We start from the raw sequence: 22,521 nt of genomic DNA, 5'->3' as shown, positions 1-22,521 counted from the left end.
ATAAAAAAAAAAGGACGGTAGCGACAGTCAAAATAGAAGAGTTGGAAGACAGTCAGTCAGCCCCCACAGGCCTCCACAGACAGCAGGGAGGGGGCGCCAAAGAGCCAGCAGGAGCCAGCCAGGCAGCGTGGAGAGAGAGAGAGAGAGAATAAGAGCTACAATGCAGAGCGCTGCTGTCATGCACTGATCAGAAACAAGAGGACAAAAGAAAGGCGGCTTCACTTTAAGACAATCGTTTCCTGCTTATACAGTGGGAGTTATTAATTTATTCATAAATAATACATTCTAAATGTGCGTATGAAGATTATATATAAATGTACAGTATTGTATAATAATAAGCACTGGTCTTGGTTTATCAAACTGATTGTGAGTGCAGTCAAATTTATACTTCAGTAGCAGTAGTTCACCCTGTAAATGACACATTTTCCATCAGTTACACCCTTTTTTTGAACAGATTCTTTCTTTTTCTTTTTTTTCACATTCCTAAGCCAATAATTTGATGACCGGGTCATTGGTCACTAGTAGACTCTTTGAGTCTCCACTGGTCATCAAATTATTGGCTCAGGAATGTGACAAAAACAAAACAAAAAACTCCATTCAAGGCTTCATGGGGTGTGTGACGGATAGAGAATACGTCGTTTTTGAAAGGCCTACTCCTTTAACACTCATGGTGTCTAGACCAGCAATTAAAAAACCTTTAGGTCCAACATAAATTGGCAAAACAATACAATTGTATTGATAATATGATCTATCTGGTCAGATAGATGGGCCGCGAATGCCTCCGAGATCCATCAAAGGTTGGGAACCGCTGGTCTCTAGTCTGACTGATTTAAACACTACTGTACTGACCTGTAGTCCTGCATATCGACTGTGGAAAATTGGGCTCTACTGACCTCCAGTGTTGATGGCGTTAAATTATTTGTATCTACTCCATTTAGTAGGCATTCAGACATTTTATTGATATGCCTTTTCACATTGAGGTGTTGTGTTCAAAGACCTAATGAAGCTAGAATGAAAAAAAAAATCTAACACTGACATCTTCCATATAAACTAGTATCTCAAGCATCGCACTTGTAGATATAATTGAAAATTGACATTTTCCGGTCAATAATCCCATTAATGCCCTCATTATCATTAGCAGTCAAACTATATAGAAACAAGATAATACTTTTTTTTGTCCTTTACACCAACAGTGAACAGAGAGCATTAGGGCTTTATGGGTCCGTTTTTTGCTGCATGGTACTGTAAATGATTAGTGAACAGTCACAATAATATGGCCCTATTAAGGGCTGCCCACACCACGCACCATAACTATAACTATAAATATAACGAGCATTATGTAAGCATCCACGCTGATGCTTATACCGTAGTTGTGCTGTGGACCGTTTATAGTAATGGTTATAGTGCTCGGTGTGGAGTGGAAGGCCCATTAGTCCATTATAGCCGAGGGCTGAGAAAAGCATTTGCAGTTGGCACTGGGCAGTTAGATGATATACTGTAGGTAATCTAAAGAAATGAAATAAGTTCATTGGAACAAAAATGACGCCATTGCGGAGGAGACCGACCATAGCAAAAAAAAGAAAAACGCATTGAAGTTTGTTTCCATCAATATTTTATCATGTCAAGGACCTCCAAATTCAAATGTATTTGGCCACAAATATTCAATGTACTGTATACAGGGTTAAAGTTGATAAATGTCGTTTTGATGCTATATTAAATAAGACACCAATGTGAACATGGCGTGTTGATTTCTCACAAACACAAAGGTGCTCATGGTTTATATTACTTTATATCCATACTCTGCTGGCAAACGTACCAAAAACTGTTGGAGATTAGGAGGTACTAACCTCCATAATAATCCTCTACGGAGCTACATACTAAACCAGATCACAATTCATTAAAAAGGACAGAGATAACACTGTCCACTGTGTCGGTCACATGAAATGATGAAATCCCAGAGACAAATGATGTCAAAAAGCGTGTCGGAGGGTGAAGAGAACAAAGAGTGGAGATAAAAGTGCTAACATCACCACTCCAGCACTGTATATGCAGTGGGAAGGGTTTAACGTTTGGCACTTAAAGCGGAGGGAGTATAAATCAATTTCACCCTCAAGAGAACTTTCTTTGTTTTAAAAAGTTCAACCTCATTTGAAGTACGCTGCCAGCAGTGCCAGCCTAAGCAGTGTGGGTGGTTCTTTAACTCCAGGGTGTTTTTCCCCAGTCTAACAGGCGTTTAGCTGCATTTATCTTAAACTAAAATCCTTGTTTGGAAGGCTAGGATGAATTATGGGTCCTAAGAATCACAATGCACAAACATTTCTTCCTCCTACAGAACTTTGACTTATTGTGGTGGGTGGATAATGAACAGGTTAATGATGCAAAGAAAGAGTATACTAGTGAAATTGTGATGAATGTTATTGTTATCCAGGTTAAAGGAAGCCTAGGAAGTGAGCAGTTACATTATAAAAGCCCTCCCTCCACCTGAAGAGAGCTCAGACATGAAGAACACCCAGATTCAAGTTCTAAACAGTGGTTGCATCATCACATAAAAATATCAGCCTATAAAGCTACTGGGCCATAATTAATACTTCAGATCAATATCACCATTATTTCAAATTTTTGCCTCAATTATAATTAACAAGCACATTTTTCCACCCCTTTACAAATAGTGAAAATAGCACCGTTGCATCACGGCTTAAGTGGTTCATCTGACTAATCGATTTACTTCATCATCGTTGTTGCATAAGAAATACAAAATATATTTACCATTAACCTACACGAGTAAGAGTAAGTTGGCTATTGGTTCTAGGTGTCAGTTTTCATATATTTTCAGTTAATTACCAAGCCCTATAAATCATTTACATATTAATCTGGGTGTTCTTTCAGTAAGTGCACCTCCTCCAAGCAACCAGAGACAGAGAAAGTTAAAGGACATGTTAGACCTTATTGCCCAACACCACATGCACAATCTAAACAAAACGAGAAACAACAAAAAAAGAGAGAATGCCGTCATTTTTACGTGAGTCGTACAGAGACGGAAGCCTATTAGTCGAACATAAAAACACATATCGTTTCCGTCAGGTGGAAACCTCATATGTCCAAAACTGTTACTTGTCAGGAATCAAAAACAACAAAAGTAGCAGATCTACAAGCTCAAATTGCGTTGCTTCGCGCTACGTCTCGAGCTTGTACATCCACTATAGTGTGATTTCACTTACTAAAAAACACTGTTAGAATATGGAGATAAGAGGTTTCTGTCCTGACGGCAACGATATAAAAGACATCTAGTTTTAGTTTTTCCCATAAGGCACCGGGGTGGTGGGACGGTGGGGGGGCGGGGTCTTAATCATGCAGACTCCGCCCAGCGGAGCGGTTAGAAGAGCGCAGAGCCAATCACATTACCCGGCTTTTGAAAGGGGGCGGGGCTTACCAGGGCTTCATAATCTTCTGCAGTTTCTGATAGCGCCTGTAAAGATTTGAGAAACTTTGGTGTCAATGAGGGATACAAACTCTTACACAGTCTTGTCTGTAGCCTAGCTGGGGGAAAGAAATATAGATTGTGACATTTAGAGCCAGGTTTAAAGTTTGAAGACTGTTGGAAGAGTAGAGACACAAAAAGGTTGCATATCACACATAGTTTGAAGACTGCTGGAAGATCAAAGTAGAGACACAAAAAGGTTGCATATCACACAATAATAATAAAACAATAATAAGCAAATGAACAATGTATTCAATAAAACATCACTGACCATTGACCTTTTACCTGAACAGTTCATGATGTTGTACATGACATTATTGTAATCAATGGCCGGCCATCAGAACATGTTTGGTTACATTATTTGGTTATGGCAGTAAATAAAATGCCACTTTTGCTTCATATCTGAAAATGTTCATGGCCCCAAACTGTACAAGTGTATCAAGTGTTGTGCTTTTATGGGAAAGAAAGTGAACAATGTTTGTGTTCGTACCAATCTACCAGACTAAAATACTTTAAGTAGTTGGTTGAAAGTGGAGAAAGAGTGACATTTGACCAATAAGCTGATTCCTAGATACTGAAAGATTGCAAAGCAAAACAAATGTTGAAAAAGCAGCATGCTGCCTCACCTCGGTCCACCAATCTTAGTACTTACTGCATCACATCAAACACAGCCTGGCTTCTTATAATGCCACACAATAGATGCTACATACATGATCTAATGCTGAGACATTTGACAACACTTTTACCAAACAACATGTATTTCACAAGAAAAGATGAGTTGAACTTAGTTTTAGTGAGTTGAAAATGTGTGAAAAGTTCAAGTGAAAATACATTTTTGATGAGCAAGTTGGTGATCTCATTCTCCCCAGATTCTGCAAAATCGTGGGGATGAATTCATTCTACTACCCCTACCCTCCTTCAGAATTTGCAACTGGAACTAAACAAGTCTTCTAGCTTGCCAAAGGAAATTACCACAACAGTTTTTTCTATAAATATACTTTTACTGCTCCTAGTATTGATGCTTTCTTGTATACGTACTGTAGTATTGTATAGTCTTTATATGTGTTGATGAATTGAATACAATGTTTTAGCATTATTTTATAACTGTACCTCTGTACTTTTTGCAAACTGTAAATAAAGCATTCAATCAATCAAAAACCCTTAAGTCAGGACGCATTTCGATAAAAAGAGATACTAAAGTGATTTATTTTAGTTGAAAATTGCAGCAAGATTGGCTTGGAAAGATTGGAAAATTGGCTTTGTTGTTTAGTTTGGTACACTTTCGTTTTGTCCCTCATAAAACAAACAGCGGAAGGCAGAATGTTGGCTTAAGTTGTGGCCAGTGTGAAAATCTATCAAAAGATTTCCGTTAGACAGGATTGCGTCTCGCCTGATTTGTAGACCTGGTCTATTGTGCTCAGCAGCACAATAAACTGGATTAGGTGGTGGAGGCACAATTCACCCACCATGGGAAAAAAACAAACTGGCAGTGACTCTGGGAAAGATGCCGCAAGCAATATTGTGATTTCAATCATTTTAAACATCCACTGCACAGCAGCACTTCACAGCAGCACCATGGCCCTCAGTTCCACATTTTGGCCAGCAGGAGGCAGCATCTTACTTCCATTGACAGAGCCCCACTGAACAGTGGTGGGAAATAACTGAAGTAGCCTACTGTATACTTCTACGCCACTACTTCTCAGAGGCAAAAACTTTTTTTTACTCCACTACAATTATTTGAAAACTTTAGTTACCGTGATTATCAATACAAAACATACATTAACCACGTAAGCTCCATTTTATACGATCAAGTATTTTAAAACCAAGCTCACAACACAATTTTTTATAGAAGTATATTTTGATGCCAATACCTATTTACTCAAGTTTTGAATACAGTACTTTTACTTGAAACAGTATCTTTATGTTGTGCTGTTTTGTGCTCAAACGTTTACAAAAAGGATGAGAGTACTTCTTCCACCATGCTCCTTGGGTGACTTCCCTGATGCAAATACAAACATGAATTCAAAACAGCCTAGCCTGGACCAAAGCATTAGATGAATACAGTATGAATACAGTACATGAATAAAGTACAGTACAGCCCCGTCTGGAGCATCGGATGGCTCCCTAGAGGTCTGACTCTAAGCCTGTTGAATAACAATAATAATCACATCACGCCAAGTTGGACTCCAGGAATGCTGATGAGCGTGCACTACTGTGTGTGTGTGTGTGTGTGTGTGTGTGTGTGTGTGTGTGTGTTTGTGTGTGTGTGTGTGTGTGTGTGTGTGTGTGTGTGTGTGTGTGTGTGTGTGTGTGTGTGTGTGCATGCATACCAGGGGTGGAAGAAGCACTCACATACTGGACTTACTGTATAAGTATGCCTTGTTGAGCCATGAGGACCACAGGGCAGAGGCCTATCTACCGATTCTGTAGCGTGAGCCGTGAGGCAGCTTGATGTACAAGTACAACCGCTGGACAAGACGCTAGTATATCACAGGGACATTACCCCCAGTCCAACCCTTGATGCTGAGTGCCAAGCAGGGAGGCATTTCCCATTTCTTAGAGTCTTTGGTATGGGCAGACACTACCACAAGGCCACTGAGCTAATCATTCTGGACTTATGTAAAAGACAAAAACAATACAATAACACTGCAATGTAAAAATACCTACTGTTGCCAAGTAAAAGGCCTGTATTCTACTTGAGTTAAGATACAAAAAGTATTGCCATCAAAGTGTACTTGAAGTAGACCTTGAGGTACATGTAAGTAAAATGCCCATTTTAGTATCATACAGTATATGGTCTCTGTACAGTATGTTACTTTTCAGGATTCAAATTCAAAAGAAACAGATCTACAAGCTGAAAATGCAGTGCGAAGCGACCCGTTTTCAGCTTGTAGATCTGCTACTTTTGTGTGACACTGTAGTATGATCAAGTAGGGCGTTAATTCATGAAAAGTTAAAATATGGAGATAAGAGGTTTCTGCGCGATAACAACGAAATGTACACTGTACACATACGTACTGATGGGTATCTATGAGCGTGTTTTGTAAGCTCCTTCTGTGAAAGAGACACACACCCGTCCCACACCCACACACTGCACTCTGTGGCTATGAATCAGTGTTTTGCGGGACTACCGTAATTTCCATGAAAATGTAATATCATTGCTGTAGGGCAGAAACCTCTTATCTCCATACATTTTGTGTTTTTTGTGTGTGTGTAAATTAACGCCCTACTTGATCATAACTACAGCATCAGACAAAAGCATCAAAATTTGCAGATCCACAAGCTCAAAATGCGGCTCGAAACGCTTGTTTATCTGCTACTTTTGCTGTTTTTGAATTGGAATCCTTGAAAAGTAACAGTTTTGGACATAATGAGGTTTCCACCCGACAATATTCAAGCAGAGAGCTGAAGGACGCTTGCCTCTCTGTCCAGCTCTTCTGCTTAAATGGAACCTTCAAACTGGGTCAAGCGTTGGATCGGTACAATGTTATAAATGGCAGTGAGCCGTCAACAACTTTCACAAGGCAGGATTTCCTCTTTTGCCAACAAAAGTGCCCCTAAAGCCTCTATCATAGTCCAAGGTGAAGAGCTATCACTTCACCGCGGTGTAGTTTTCTAGGTATCACCTAGGCCAGTGTTTCTCAACCACTGTGCCAGGTGACCTTTGGTGTGCCACTGAGAAGGGTCAAGTGTGCCCATTGAAACTGCTTGAAAGCCAGTATTGTATTTATAATTTTAAAAATGATTTAAACTAGTGAAAACAGCCGATCTACAAGCACACAACGCCTCGCGGTGTGCGAGGCGTTGTGTGCTTGTAGATCGGCTGTTTTAACTACTGTTGTGCGACAGCCTTGTATGATGAAGCAGGGCTTTACTTTGCGAAGAAACGTACACATTTGAAACTTGGAGATACAAGGTTTCTTCCCGACAGTGGCGATATTTACACCCCCGTATTATGTTGGTGTGCCCATGGATTCTTGGGACATGAAAAGTGTGCCCATGCAGAAAAAAAGGTTGAGAAACACTGACCTAGGCTTTGTTATACATTTTTAGGTGATAGCTAGAAAACTATGCCACGGTGAGGTGATAGCTCTTCACCTTAGACTATGATAGAGGCTTAAGACTCTAGCTGGAGACTTCATGCAATGCCATTTTGATTATGCTCTCATCTCCAACATCGCAATGTCACTAAAAATGTAGCTTCAGACCTGCCAAAACAAACGGGTTCGAGTACTTGTCTGCCCTTGATTCCATAATGCATCGAATTCCAACACACTATGCTAGTTTGGGATGGCTCGGGGTAGAAGACAGGGTTGAGCAAATATCAGTGGGATTGGTGTTTAAGATAGTTAAAGAGACAGTGCCCTCGATCAATACCCTCATACTTGTCTAACTACTTCTCCAAAGTCAGTGACACCCGCAGCCACAACACAGAGGAAGCGACAATGATCTGAAACCATCCAAACTTAGAACACACGTGCATGGAAAATTCTCATTCTACTGCTCTGTCACCAAAATGAGGAATGCCCTGACACATCCATTAAATTAAAGGATGTGTATCACTATAATTGGCCTGGAAATAAAAACATCTATCAGGGGACCACAGGGAGAGGTTAATCTAAATTCCCATCGAAACGAGGTGTCAATGAGTGTGCATGGGAAAAAAACAGCTGCTCTGCAAGCTCTTAAAGGTGTTGTGAGCTTGAAGATCTGCTTTGAGGCAGGGCCTGTCTACGCGTGCTCGTTCTCTTTGCATGCGCTCTAGTGTAGCCGGATGTCCACGTTTCACCTTCGGCGAGGTTTTGGGGGGGTCACAGCACGAGCTCTGTCCCACCGCAGGGACAAACACAGGGGACGACTGTCCTACTGTACCCGCTGCCATGTGTCCCCGGGAGGACGCTCTGATGAGTAATGGAGGGTGACACCAGGGCACCAAACCAGAGCGAAACGTCCCCGATGGACGCATGCTTACTGCCATCCCATCCCTGAACCGTGTGTGTGTGTGTGTGTGTGTGTGTGTGAGCGAAAGAGTGTGTTTTTACACAGAGAGAGAGAGAGAGAGAGAGAGAGAGAGAGAGAGAGAGTGGTGGAAGAAGTACTCAGATCTTTTACTAAGTAGAAGTATCAATACCACAACATAGCCAAACAGCTATATCCCTAAACTTCTTAGCCTTTTTTTTTTACAATTTTGAAAAACATTTTAAAATACTTCAAATAAACAATCTAAAACGATATGCTGTGAGCTTGTAGATCAGCTCCAAATGGTAAAAAAAAAGAAGGCAAAGTTTAGGGATGGATGAAAATAGGGCCCATAATCTGTTAAGTAAAAGCCCTGGATTCAAAATTGCATTCGAGCAAAAGTACAAAAGTATCAGAATCAAAAATATACTTTTATATCGTCGTTGTCGGGTGGAAAACTTGTATGTCCAAAACCGTTTTTTTTAATAATCATTTTAAAAATGAGTTTAACTAGTGAAAACAGCCAATCTACAAGCACACAACGCCTCGCACCGCGAGGCGTTGTGTGCTTGTAGATCTGCTGTTTTCACTACTTTTGTGCGACGGTCTTGTATGATGAAGCAGGGCTTTGCTTTGCGAAAAAAATTACAAATTGGAAACAGTGACGATATCTAATATACGTTTAGACCACAATGTTCAAATGCTTCCACCTTCCGGTCATACAGTCTGGAGCAACGGAAGCTCTGAACATGAACAGATGAGCGAATGCGACGTCACCTCCCCCCTCTCGGCTTTACAGTCATACATAACATAAATCTAAAATAATCGAAGGATAGCTTGCTGCTTATTAGAAATGGAAATTCTGAAATAAAGTGTTAAGATATTTTTATATATATATATTTTATATGAATGGAAATGACAAACACACAACAGCGTCCTGTCTGGGGAGGTGTAATCTCTCGAGACAGCCTCAGAGTCGCTACGCTTCTGAAGGAAGAGAGACAGGCTGAGTGGGCGTCGCCCTTGCTTTGATGATGTGGTTCCCAGATTGGGGGAGGTGTGGTTCCAGATTCTATATACAGTATAGCATTCAGAGATTGTTCCCATTGAAAGTTATAATAACATATAGGTGTTCAAGGTAGTAACAGTTATGGAAAAGTACTCATTATGCAAATTCCAAAAGCCAAAGTTCAATTGCTTAATGCATGGTTTGTAATAATATTCTAAAACCTGCCACAGTTTCAGATAATTGAAGTTAAGTAAAAAGTACACTATTTATTGCCTCTCTCTCTCTCTCTCTCTCTCTCTCACACACACACGCGCGCGCACACACACTCATCCCCCTAGAAGCACTGAGAAATTCTATCTCAGCGAAAAGTCGCTGACCTCGCTAACCTTCAGCTGAGATGTTTCTCCACGGGCCCAACAGTACGTTCACGCGCACGCACGCTGATGCGCGCGCACAACACACACACACACACACACACACACACACACACACACACACACACACACACACACACACACACACACACACACACACACACACACACACACACACACACACACACACACACACACACACACACACACACACACACACACACACACACACACACAGCAGAAGCAGCCTGTTTGTGTGTGTGGTCAGGGTTCAGGGTTGCTACAGATTATGTGCGGTAGCATTAGCATGGTCAATAAAGATCAGTGGTGTTAAGTACATTTACTTAAGTACTTCATTTAAGTACAATTTAGAGGTATTTATACTTTACTTGGGTAATTCCAATTTCCAATACTTTTACTTCTACTCCACAAATTGTGTCACGGCACCCACTTTGAGAAACACACACTCATACATGTGTTTTGGTCTTGAACCCTCATCTGAACATGTTTTGTGATAGTTCACGCCCAAAATGACTTTGTTCGATTACTCAACCCATGCAGATTTTAATTAATGGATTTTGTTTTTCCTGTCGCATTCCTAAGTGACTCTTTGTGTCTCCAAAGGGAACAAAGAAGGCACTTTGTGTCTCCATAGGGAACCACTGCTATCATCAAACTATTGGCTTAGGAATGCGAAAGTAATGGGTTAATTGAACAAAGCAAAAGATAGAATACAGTGCTTGCTTAGAAAACAATAAATGGTAGTTGCAGTCCTACTTCTGAACATACATGCATGGCGTGATGCTTTGTTTTTCTTCACACTAACACACCTGCACAGTAAATCTCTGGGTTCACCACAAACACCTGTTATGTGTGATCCATAATAAAAACGTGCGCGCGCACGCACGCACGCACGCACACACACACACACACACACACACACACACACACGGACACACACTGTCTCCATGTTGATCCCTGCATAAACACATACCAGACTGTTTACTGTCTGGTATGTGTTGGAAGAAGTACTCAAATGTTTTACTGAAGTAAATTATCAGTACCACAATGTGGAAATACTCTGTTACAAGTACAAGTCCTGTATTCAAAATGTACTTGAGTCAATGTACAAAAGTATTGGCATCAAAGTGTACTTTAAAGTGCCAAAAGCAGAAAGTACTCATTCTGCAGACTGTCCCATTTCACACGCTTTCAAATGTATAAAATGTATAATAATAATCCATTGAAAATAGCAGATCTAAAATCTACTTGTAGATCTGCTATTTTTAAATTGCCAAAATATATATAGTATATGTAACAATAATTAGTCCCCCCAGGAATCCGCGGAGAAAAAGTCTTGATTCCGCGGAGAACAATCCTGATTCTGCGGAATTCTGCGGAGAACAATTCTTGATTCCGCGGACATTAAATAACAACCTAAAATTACCAGTTATCAAGCTAAAAATGATATAGTTCTAATAATGAAGTAAAACCCTTCATGAAATAGCTACAATTAATTGTAATTAGTGGTTAGAATAATAAAATATTTGAATAATCATTTTTGAGAATAAAAATCTGATATTAAATCTATTCTTTTTTAAATTGTTATTGTTTATAATAATTACTTTCTGTTGCAAAGACTATATTGTCATCCAAACCATGCCCGCATTTTAGAGGATAGCCTACCTACTACCTAGTATGGGTGTAATATTTATTTATTCTCTTCTGCATTAGCGTTGTTATTGCCAGGCATAGAGAGGAACTATAGTTCAGATCAGGACACAGTTTCTGTCAGGAATGTGGAGACAGTGGGACCATCCAGCGTCAGTGCAACAAGCAGGAGGGAAGCTAAGCTATTCCCCCAGGCTCTGTATGAGGTGGCCACTGGCCAGACCATGTACACATCGTTTTATAATTGTAGTAATGACTACTCCCGCCGCTCTGCCGCCACTCGCGACCGTTATTCCGCGGACGTGATCGCGGAATCGCGGATTCCTGGGGGGACTAAATAATCTAAATCTACAAAGTAACTAGTAACTACAGTTTTCAAATAATTCTAATGAAAATATTTGCCTCTGAGATGTAGAGGAGTAGAGGTAACAATTTAGATAGGCCTACTTGGAAATACTCCAGTAAAGTGAAAATATCTAAAAAATGTCTGAATTCATCCTTTAACCACTTAAAGCATTGTGGGGAAAGCTTTGTCGATCGTCCATTTTCAGCTAAAGCTTTCCCCATATTAACTCATCTAGTGCCTATTCCGGACTAGTTCGAGACCGGGCGCCGCAATGTGTGGTGCCTATCCCGAACTAGTCCTGGTCCAGCACTCTTTTAATATAAACATTATTGGGCCTTACCGCGACATTGAGCCGTAGTGGGCCGCAGGCTTTTATGGAAGAGAACAACCTTTACTCACGGCTAAATAGCCCAAAAATGTGCTTCTAACATTAGCATTAGCCTATAGGTAATGGAAGCTAACTCCATCCGGGTCATATTCATGTCACGCACGAACGTGATCACGCGCGTCACGGCTGCGCAAGGGTTGCGCATATACAGCGAGCGCGGCCCTATGGGGTTTGTTCTGGCCACTCAGCTGGAGTTCTGGCGCCATCGAGTGGCACTGGACGTGAAAAGAACCCTGAGGGACTCCATATGGTTCAAGTGGTTATGTATAAAACTAAAGATCTGAGTACACCTTCCACCTCTGCAGTGTTTTCTCTCCGCCGTCCCCACACAGCTGTGCTGCTATCAAACGCAGCCGTTGTAGCTACATACCCCCTACGGGAGCCAGCTGGCACCTTGCCTCTCTTAAAACACTCGTTACTGTGCAAACTAATTAGCGAGTTCCCACATAAGTTCCAGTTTGGAAGGAAGTTTAATCTGTTTCTTTGTTTTTGTTTTGTTCTTCGTATCTCTGTCGGTGGAGACACCTTGTATGTCCAAATCTCGTACAGGACACGGAACGGAAAACGTTCAGAGATTAGTGAAAATAGCAGATCTACAAGCTCACAACGAGACCATGTTGTGAGCTTGTAGACTGACTTTTTGCTCGACACTCTTGAGTAACAAAAGTATACGGCATTAAGTGCCCGAAAAAAACGAAACACTAAATGGAGATACAAGTTGTTGTTTTTTTGCCCGACACAGCGACAATTTTCTTTGCCAAGTCTCTGAGGAGACAGACGCTAAACCAAACTGTGGTACAACAACACACATACAACACAGTCACAGTCCTAACCCAGTCTATCAGAGACAGACACTAAATGTGAAGAGAAAATTGAATAAAAAGGAAGTTTGGAACGGTAGCTTAGAACAAACAATAGAGTTACCACACAGACAGATGGTAAGATAGGGAAGATAATCTCTGTGTGTGTGTGTGTGTGTGTGTGTGTGTGTGTGTGTGTGTGTGTGTGTGTGTGTGTGTGTGTGTGTGTGTGTGTGTGTGTGTGTGCGCGCGTGCGTGCGTGTCGATATTTCGACATAACATTTGTTCGACGTTCCATTTGTTGTGAATGTTAACCTGGTGAAATGCTAATCTGCCGACGCTGGTGAATGCTAACCACTATGCCCAAACCTAGCCCAAACCTCAGTAAAACTAGGCCTAAACCTAACCTTAAAACCTAACCCTAACCCTTAGTCAAAACAACGACGAATGTAGAAATAGCGAGATTTCTCCCGTGTGTGTGCGTGTGCCAGAGACTCACTCGGTTCCGCTCTCCACCTGGTTGGTGAGCAGGGAGATGCCGTCCAGGTTGATGAACTCCTGGGCGAAGGTGATGTCCCTGGAGGCCTTGGCCAGGTCCTTCAGCCCCTCCAGCTTGGCGTCCATGCTGCTGGACTGGATCCTCTCATGGAGCTTGGCTGACGTCTGGGACTGGAGGAGGGAGGGGACAATGACATGGATTTGCAGTGGTGTAAAGCAGGGTTTTTTAAAGTGGGTGACGGGGCACCCTGGGGTGCCGCGACGGCAGTCCAGGGGTGCCACAGGATCATTTGATAATATTTGGAATTTATTTGGACACTTGAAGAAATATTTAGTATCATTTTAAACTTGAAGTACAAAGTTATTTTCAGTCAGTTCTAACCAAAATGGCTATTATCTCAACGTTTTCCTCGCAACATAATCACTAAAATATCGTCACTGTCAGGCAGAAACCTCTGTCACACAAAACTAGTGAAAACAGACGATCTACAAGCACACAACGCCTCGCGACGCGAGGCGTTGTGTGCTTGTAGATCTGCTGTTTTCACTAGTTTAGTACATTTTATAGATGATAAATACAAACAAACGGTTTTGGACATACAAGGTTTCCACCCGACAACGACGATATGCTATAAATTTAAGGTGCTGGGAGTGAAAATTATAATGTAGGGGTGCCTCGGATTAAAACAATATTTATGGGGTGCCCTGAGACAAAAAAGTTTGGGAACCCCTGGTGTAAAGCCTCAACCTTTTTCAGGTCGCGACCCCCAAAATAATCATAGTTGAACTGGGACCCGCTCACCCTGACGAGCACAAAGAGTTGAGGGCGGCATAACATTTTGTATAACACAGGTATATTGTGAAAGTAGCAGATCTACATGCTCACAACGGCTATTTTCACAATTTCTGCATCTAATATGTGACAATTTTGGCCAGAAAAATCCTTAAATTGTCACTTAAACTTTTTGTTGGTTTGTTTACTGTTGAGAGAGAAAACAATGTTGCACATTAAGTTAATCATCTGGGGACACCCGAAAATAATTTGGGGACCTCAAAGGTTGAGAACCACTAGTGTAAAGTAACTAATAACTTTTACTCAAGTACTGAGGTATATATATGTCACAGTTTTTTTGAGTTTCAGTGAAATTGAGAACAGGAGCGCTCGACGTGCGGCGCGGGGCGGAACAAGCGGTCGCTTTGAACCACAACAACGACGACAACGTAGCGCTGGCAGGAATGATAGCGCCGCGGAGGTTAGGGTTAGGGTTAGGCATAGTTTTACTGAGGTTAAGGTTAGAGTTAGGCATAGTAAGCTAATGACTAAACACAGCTGAGCTAAGCTAGAAGATAAACAAAAAGAGTGGTCGCAAACGAGTGACGTCAGCGACTACACAAGTGAATGGCTGTTGTCGCCATCTCATGGTGAATATGCAGAATTACACAGGTGCGCTGATAAGAGACTATCAAAGTGAATTGATCCAGGTGGTGTTTGGGGTGTGTGGTGAACTACAAAACGAGCGCTCTTACCCCAATCTCACTGAGTTACCCAAACTGACTGTAACATATACAGGTATATATATATATATATATATATATATATATATATATATATATATATATATAGCGCATGCCGCACTCTTATCTCAACTTGTCTGTGACTGCTCTGTTGCCACAAGACATAATAAAAATGCCAAACATTTAGGGACTTACAGGAGACTCGGTCAGACGCAGGATGGATCCGTTCTTGATGTCATTGCGATTCTGCAGGGAAGTGACAGGAAGAAAAAAATAACACACACACATCTTTCAGCGAGCGCCCGCGGGCAACGCAGGACTTTTTAGCGTATAGTCTATAGAGTCTGCAGGGGTGTCACACCAAATTCTGGGCCCTGGGTACAAGGATTCACTCACATTTTGTGCTTTAACTATTGAAAAATAGCTGATCTACAAGCTCACAGCGCGGCACCGAGTGCCGCGTTGTCAGCTTGCAGATCAGCTATTTTTGAAAAATGAACATTTCTGAACATTTGTGCAAGTCTTTGAATATTTCAAATCCTTCTAAGGTTTTTTGAAAAACATATGTTTCTATGTCAGTGGTGCTCAAACCTTTTCATGCGAAGGACCCCCAAAATGATATGTATTTGGCCACGGAACCCCATCTCAACGTTTAGTTCCAGGGACCCCCCCAGAAGCAAAATTTGAGTTACAAATGTTTGCTTAAAAATACATATTCAAATGTTTGCACAAATTTTCACGACGTTTAAAAAAAAAATAGCAGATCTACAAGCTCGCAGTTCAATAGCTAAAGTATAAAATAATTCCAGGCCCCTCCAACTTAGGCCCTTGTAACTCACTCCCCCCCCCCCTGTGTGACGCCCCTGAGAGTCTGGCATGGAGATAAAGACAAACCTTTTCTGTGATGTAGAAATTTGTGGAGTCGGCGTTCTGCAGAGCATAGTTCTCGTGGTTCCCCAGAGACCAGCTGATAGTGGGGCGGAGAGAAAAGAAAAAAACGTTAAACATTTTAATAAAAAATAACAAAATGTTACGCATGGGCTGCAATGCATATCTTTAGTGAAGTACAACTAATATAGAGCTAATAGAATTCCAGCCACAAGAGAGATACAGAGAGAGAGAGAGAGAGAGAGAGAGAGATACAGAGAGAGGTGGGGGAGTAGATAAAGAGAGATAGATGGAGGGATAAGATACGGAGAGAGGGCGAAAGAGAGAGAGAGGCCGAGGGATAAGTAGATACAGAGGGAGAGAGAAATGGAGATAACAAGACACACAGAGAGAGAGAGAGAGAGAGAGAGAGAGAGAGAGAGAGAGAGAGAGAGAGAGAGAGAGAGAGAGAGGGGCCTTTACATTAAGTCCTTGGAGCATTATATGAAGTTCCAAAGGCACACTGTATAGCAGGGGTTCCCAAAGTTTTGGGGCTCAAGGCACCCCTAGAAATGTAACTTTCATCAGAGGCACCCCTACATTATATTCATAATTTTCACTCTCAGCACCTTATATTTATAGCATATTTTAGCAATTATGTTGCAAGTAAAACGTTGAGATAATAGACATTTTGGTCAGAACTGACTAAAAAATAACGTACTTCAAGTTTAAAATGATACTAAATATGTATATTTTAAGTGTCCAAATAAATTCCAAATATTATCAACATTATCTCGCGGCAACACTGGACTGCCGTCATGGCACCGCGGGGTGCCCCGTCACCCACTTTGAAAAGCCCTGCTGTATAACATACAGTGTATATGTTACAGTATGTTCAAGAAACCAGTAAAAGTTGTCAAGGAGCACTCGTTTTGACGTTCACCACACACTAATCACCACCAGATGGCGACGTCAGCCACTGGATAAGAGAGTTACGTCACGCTTTGAACTCGCCGCAGACCGGAAGTGTTTACTCTTTATTTACTAGCCTAGCCTAGCCTAGCCTAGCCTAGCCTAGCCTAGCCTAGCCTAGCCATTAGCTCCATTGTAGTCACTTGGACAGGGCGTTTAACGTGCGCTTGCCCAGGCCTTACGGCCTGGGCATAAATATAACGATTGCATTCACCACGGCTTCGTAACTCGCGCGGCGCTCCGCCGGCCGCGCGGCCCTGGCCCGCTCTTCGCGGCCACTCGCGCCTGCGGCGCTCGGGGGCGAAGAGCAGGACCAAGGTCCGCTGGCCTTCGCGCCGCTTGGGGCTTCGTGGACCCAGGGGGGCCTCGTAACTCGTTTGGGCTTCGTGGATACAGGGGGGCTTCGGTAGCCGCTCGCAGTGTCGTGGACAATAGAGCGGCGCACCGCCTGGAGTACGTTGTATTGGCGACCGCTTGCTCCGCCCCGTGCCGCACCACGAGTGCTCCGCGTCTCGAATGTGCTGTTTCTCTAATATACTATGACATATACATTCACGCGGTCACAACACCACATGACTTCATACACATCTCATTATTAATAAAGACCGCAATGGAAACAAGCGGTCAGATTTTTTGCTTCATCTTTTTGATTATAGTGGGTGACCGTGTATGTTGTTATATGTATGTTATTATTTTTTCCATGATCAAAATCAATCAATCAAACAGGAGCATGGAAACCCACTCACTCGCATGGTGCGCGCACACACACACACACACACACACACACACACACACACACACACACACACACACACACACACACACACACACACACACACACACACACACACACACACACACACACACACACACACACACACACACACACACACACGAGAACGCACACTTACCCCTCACACACTTCTTTGATGATGGCCGACAGAGGCTTTTTCTGCAGAGAAAGGCAGAGAAAGGAGTGTCATTTAGTGTGGTTAGTTTGTAAGAACATCACAGAGCAAGGAGCATCATTATCCTGGTTGTTTGTGGAACATCACAGGGCTGCCATCATGGCCGTCATTATTTCACATTACAGACAGACAACAACAACAACACACTGTCTGTGTTTATCCAACCTGGCTATAGAGCCGGGGCCACGAGACAACCACACATGCCTGTCTGACCCTTATTTTGTTTTTGCGCACACATTGCCAAAGTAAAGCCCTTTGCACACAGGCGCGTTTATCCGCACGGATAAAACGGACAATTTCATTTTTTTTAAAGAAAACAATGATTCTCTACGACCTCATGCACACCGGATCCGAATTAGCCGTGCGACGAGTGGCTGCGGCCGTGCGTTTTTTTCTCGATCGAACCCAGTTCGATTCGTGCATCTTGTCGCATGCGGTAAAAAACTCATCGCTCCTTTTATGACTCTTTTTGGGATCCGCAGCGCAGATTCCGCACAGCATTGCACAGTGCACACCTAATCCAATGCGTTTTATTCATGCAGCAAACAAAAAAAAACGCAACTGTCCTGTGTGCAAAGGGCTTAAGCCTTGCAGAGCCATGAGGCCCATAGAGCTCGAGTTCGAGCCTATCTCCTGTTTCTGTAGCTTCATGCACAAGTACAACCCCTGGATCAGTGTTGTTTTTGACAGCAAATTTTGATTTAGTTTTAGTCATAGTCTTTTGAATAAAATGTCATTTAGTTTTAGTCGTAATTTAGTCACCTGAAAAGTTTTAGTTTTAGTCTAGTTTTAGTCGACTAAATATCATAGGATTTTATAGGCGACTAAATCTACAGCTGATTTAGTCAACTGAAATTTATTTTGGCAGGCCTTGATGGCATCGTAATGACTGGTTTTACACTTGGTTGTGTGCTGAAAATAGCAGATCTACAAGCTCACAACGCGTCGCGACTTGAGAGCAACCAAACATAAAATGACTCTCTTCTCCACTAGTCCCTTCCTAACGTTTTAGTCCAGTTTTTATTTTGTTGACGAAATTGTCAATATATTTATTTAGTCTTAGTTTTAGTCATCACAGCTTAGTTTTTATTTAGTTTTCGTCAGTGAAAAAAAACCCAGTCAACAAAAACAATCTGCATAGTTTTAGTCGACAAAATCCAACCCTTGATGCTGAGTGCCAAGCAGGGAGGTATGATGACCCGGCCGGGGATCAAACCCTGACCTCCCAATCTCAGGGCGGACACTCTAGCCACAAGGCATCTGAGCTGAGGTTCAGTTTACTAATGGTGAAGTGGTAAAATAAGAAATAAGCACAAGTAATATTGAAAGGAGGAAGCGCAGGAGGATAGACTGCTGGAGAGACAGAGAGAGAGAGAGGTAAAGAGAAAGAGAGATAGAGAGAGATAGAAAGAGAGACGAGAGAGAGAGAGGGGTAGAGAGAGTCAGAGAAGCGTAACTTGAGCAAAACAAGAGAACAGCTACGAACAATCAGTATCAATAAAAACAAAGACAGCACTGAGGGAGAGGGAGTGAAAGCACACACACACACACACACACACACACACACACACACACACACACACACACACACACACACACACACACACACACACACACACACACGCACACGCACACGCACACGCGCACACGCACACGCACACGCACACACACACACACGCGCGCACACACACACACACACACACACACACACACACACACACACACACATTGACACAATCACGCACACACAAACCCAGAGCTGATAAAGACAGAGATAGAGCTGTTATTGTCAGAAGAGGGGTAGAGAGACGCAGGCAGGAATTTGTGGAGTCACTTGACACCTGAACGATAGATGAGGTGTGTGCGCGCGCGTGTGCGTGCGTGCGTGCAGTGAATCCTTATCACTGTAGCTCCGCCCCCTCCGGGACACATGTTGCAGTGCGCACACACACACACACACACACACACACACAGAGACACAGACACAGACACAGACACAGACACAGACACACACACACACACACACACACACACACACACACACACACACACACACACACACACACACACACACACACACACACACACACACACACACACACACACACACACACACACACACACACACACAGGTTTGTATCACTATACTTGTGAGGATATCAACATTTCAGGGCAGCGGTTTTATGAACGCCATTTTTATTGTAAGCCTAAAGCAGACAAATAGCCAAGCTAGAAGCTCACAACACATGGCAGGTTGGGTTAACAGGACATGGGGGACAGGTGGGGAGTGACATACTGTACAGAAAAGGCTGTCGGGGACCGGAACTCAAACCCACAACGCAGGCTAGCCTCGTAGACCGCCTCCTCCTGGAGCGACATTCTATTTGCTCACTAGGAGAAATCAAATCAGAATTTCAGGAGGCGGCGGTTTACGAGGTTACGGTCAGGCTACTTCGGCTCAAATTCTACTGTCAGCCTATTTCTCAAATTCTACTGTATTTGTCCTCACAGGTATAGTAATACGCACGCACGCACGCACGCACGCACGCACGCACGCACGCACGCGCGCGCATTCATGGTCTAGAGAGGGCACTTTTTACAGACTGGTAAAAGGGCAGGGGCTCAAGCCCCCTTTGATGTCTATGTGTGCACATGCCTGGTACAGTGCAGTGCATCCTCCAAACTCCATCTCTCCCAGTCCCTCCTCTTGTCCTCCACTTGCCTCTATCAGCCTGCTCTCCATCCCTCCACCCACACCATCCCTCTTTCAAACCCTTTCATCATCCTCACCCATCTGTGCTCTCTCCTCCTCCTCCTCTATCACCTCCCATCCCCCTGTTCTCTCTCCCTCTCTCTCCTTCTCCCCCTCATCTCTCAATCAGTGGTGGAATTGCATTGCTGTCGGGCAGAAACCTCTTATCTCCATATCGTCACTGTCGGGCAGAAACCTTGTTTCTCCAAGTTTCAAATGTGTACTTTTTTTTCCCTCCGCGAAGTAAGCCCTGCTTAATCATACAAGGCTGTCGCACAAAAGTAGTGAAAACAGCAGATCTACAAGCACACACGAGGCGTTGTGTGCTTGTAGATCGGCTGTTTTCACTAGTTTAAATCATTTTTAAAATGACAAATGCAAAACGAAGAGTTTTGGACATACAAGGTTTCCACCCGACAACGACGATATTCTAATTTTCGTGTTATTTTTTATTTTTTATTTTTTTTCCATAAATGAATGCCCCGACTTCAACTTGATCATACTATAGCGTCACACAAAAGCATCAAAAGTAGCAGATCCGCAAGATCGACGCGTTTCGAGCTTGTAGTTCTGCTGCTTTTGATGCTTTTGGATTTGAATTGTGAGAAAGTTAGCAGTTTTGGACGTATGAGGTTTCCACCCAACAGACAAGATTTACTCAAATACTTACTTAACCCTTTCCAAGCCACGGGGAGCCCCTTAATATTAAAACCGTACTATATCGGACTTCCTAGGGGGGGGGGGTCTCAGCCACTCGTCTTTTCCCGTACTTTCCCGTATTTACAGAAATAAATGATTTTCATCCGAAAATCGGCGATCGTCTAACCTTCCCTAGTCACCACTCGTGCATCGATAGCTCATGGCTGGTCTGACATGAAGCAGAAGTGATGTCATGGCCCTTTCCCCATTCGGTTACTGTCTGTACACGAGTGCTTCTACTGCAGCCGTGCTGGGGGCTATGCTAGCGAAACTTTTCAGTTCTACTCTTGAGTCACACGTGGATTATTTGAGGGGACATTTACGTGAACGGATCGCGCACGCGAAACGCACAGGGACATGATGCGTCAGCCGAATCTCCCACTCTAAGCCAATGCAGATTGAGTTTTCACTGGGAACTGGGGTGAGTATACAACGGGGGATCGCGGTATGGTAATGGGGGATGAAGACCACGTGATATAGCGCTGGATGTCTGGTAAAATGAATGCGGTTCAGATCATAATATAATAATAGAAATTTCACGGCTAATCTACCAACAACCATTCTATTTCGGACGGCAAAGTGTTAAAGGAGCTATAGTCAACTTTTTCTTGAAAAACGGATGCTAAAATAAAAATAATGTTTCGAAAATATTTTATAAAAAAATAAGCTTCATACATGTGTTTCTATTCAAAAATGACCACAAAAAGTGTAAAATAATGATAAAATAATCATTTTGGCCATTGTCAGACCGACACTTTGTTTACATTCTAGTCTATAGACTAGGATGTAAACAAAGTGTCGGCCCTACAATGAAAAAGTTGACTATAGCTCCTTTAAATTTGGAATGTCACGCAAAAACAAGGTAAATCAGGCTAGTTGTTTGGCTAATATCGTTGATGACGTCACGGTCGCGGTCTACAGTAGCTACTGTCTGTCGCCCGGAGGGAGAGCTGACTGCAGTGAGAATGCGAATTGTTAAAACAAAATTTGAAACTAGCAGTTGCAGCTGTAAGAATGATAAAGATTCTGCAACTTCATGGCATATTTATCGCTAAAAATGTACGTTTTTTTAAGCTGTCGACGATTAGTATCCAGGATCTCGCTTTCTCTACCCATGTTATGGAATTTTTTTGCGCCGTGTCCTTCTGTCTGATCGGTCTAAGCAACCGGAGCGCCTGCGGAGCTTTTGTTCAGCAATCAGCACTTCTCCTCCTCTCCTCCCAGC

General features: G+C 42.7%; 1 protein-coding gene across 1 annotated transcript in view; it reads right to left on the bottom strand.

Annotated features, from left to right (window-relative positions):
* elmo1 (engulfment and cell motility 1 (ced-12 homolog, C. elegans)) overlaps window positions 1-22,521 on the bottom strand; it is a 172,940-nt gene that overhangs the window by 122,277 nt on the left and 28,142 nt on the right. Inside the window, 5 exon segments of the mRNA XM_080734984.1 lie at window positions 3,431-3,466; window positions 13,525-13,694; window positions 15,234-15,284; window positions 15,933-16,005; window positions 17,789-17,829. Of these exon segments, the coding sequence (XP_080591110.1) occupies window positions 3,431-3,466; window positions 13,525-13,694; window positions 15,234-15,284; window positions 15,933-16,005; window positions 17,789-17,829 (371 nt within the window).

The sequence above is a fragment of the Nannobrachium achirus genome, assembly GCF_963921795.1.
Source record: "Nannobrachium achirus genome assembly, chromosome: 10".
In the NCBI taxonomy this organism is placed as follows: domain Eukaryota; kingdom Metazoa; phylum Chordata; class Actinopteri; order Myctophiformes; family Myctophidae; genus Nannobrachium; species Nannobrachium achirus.
Note: the sequence above shows the minus strand (reverse complement) of the source record. Positions and strands in the feature narration are given on the sequence as shown.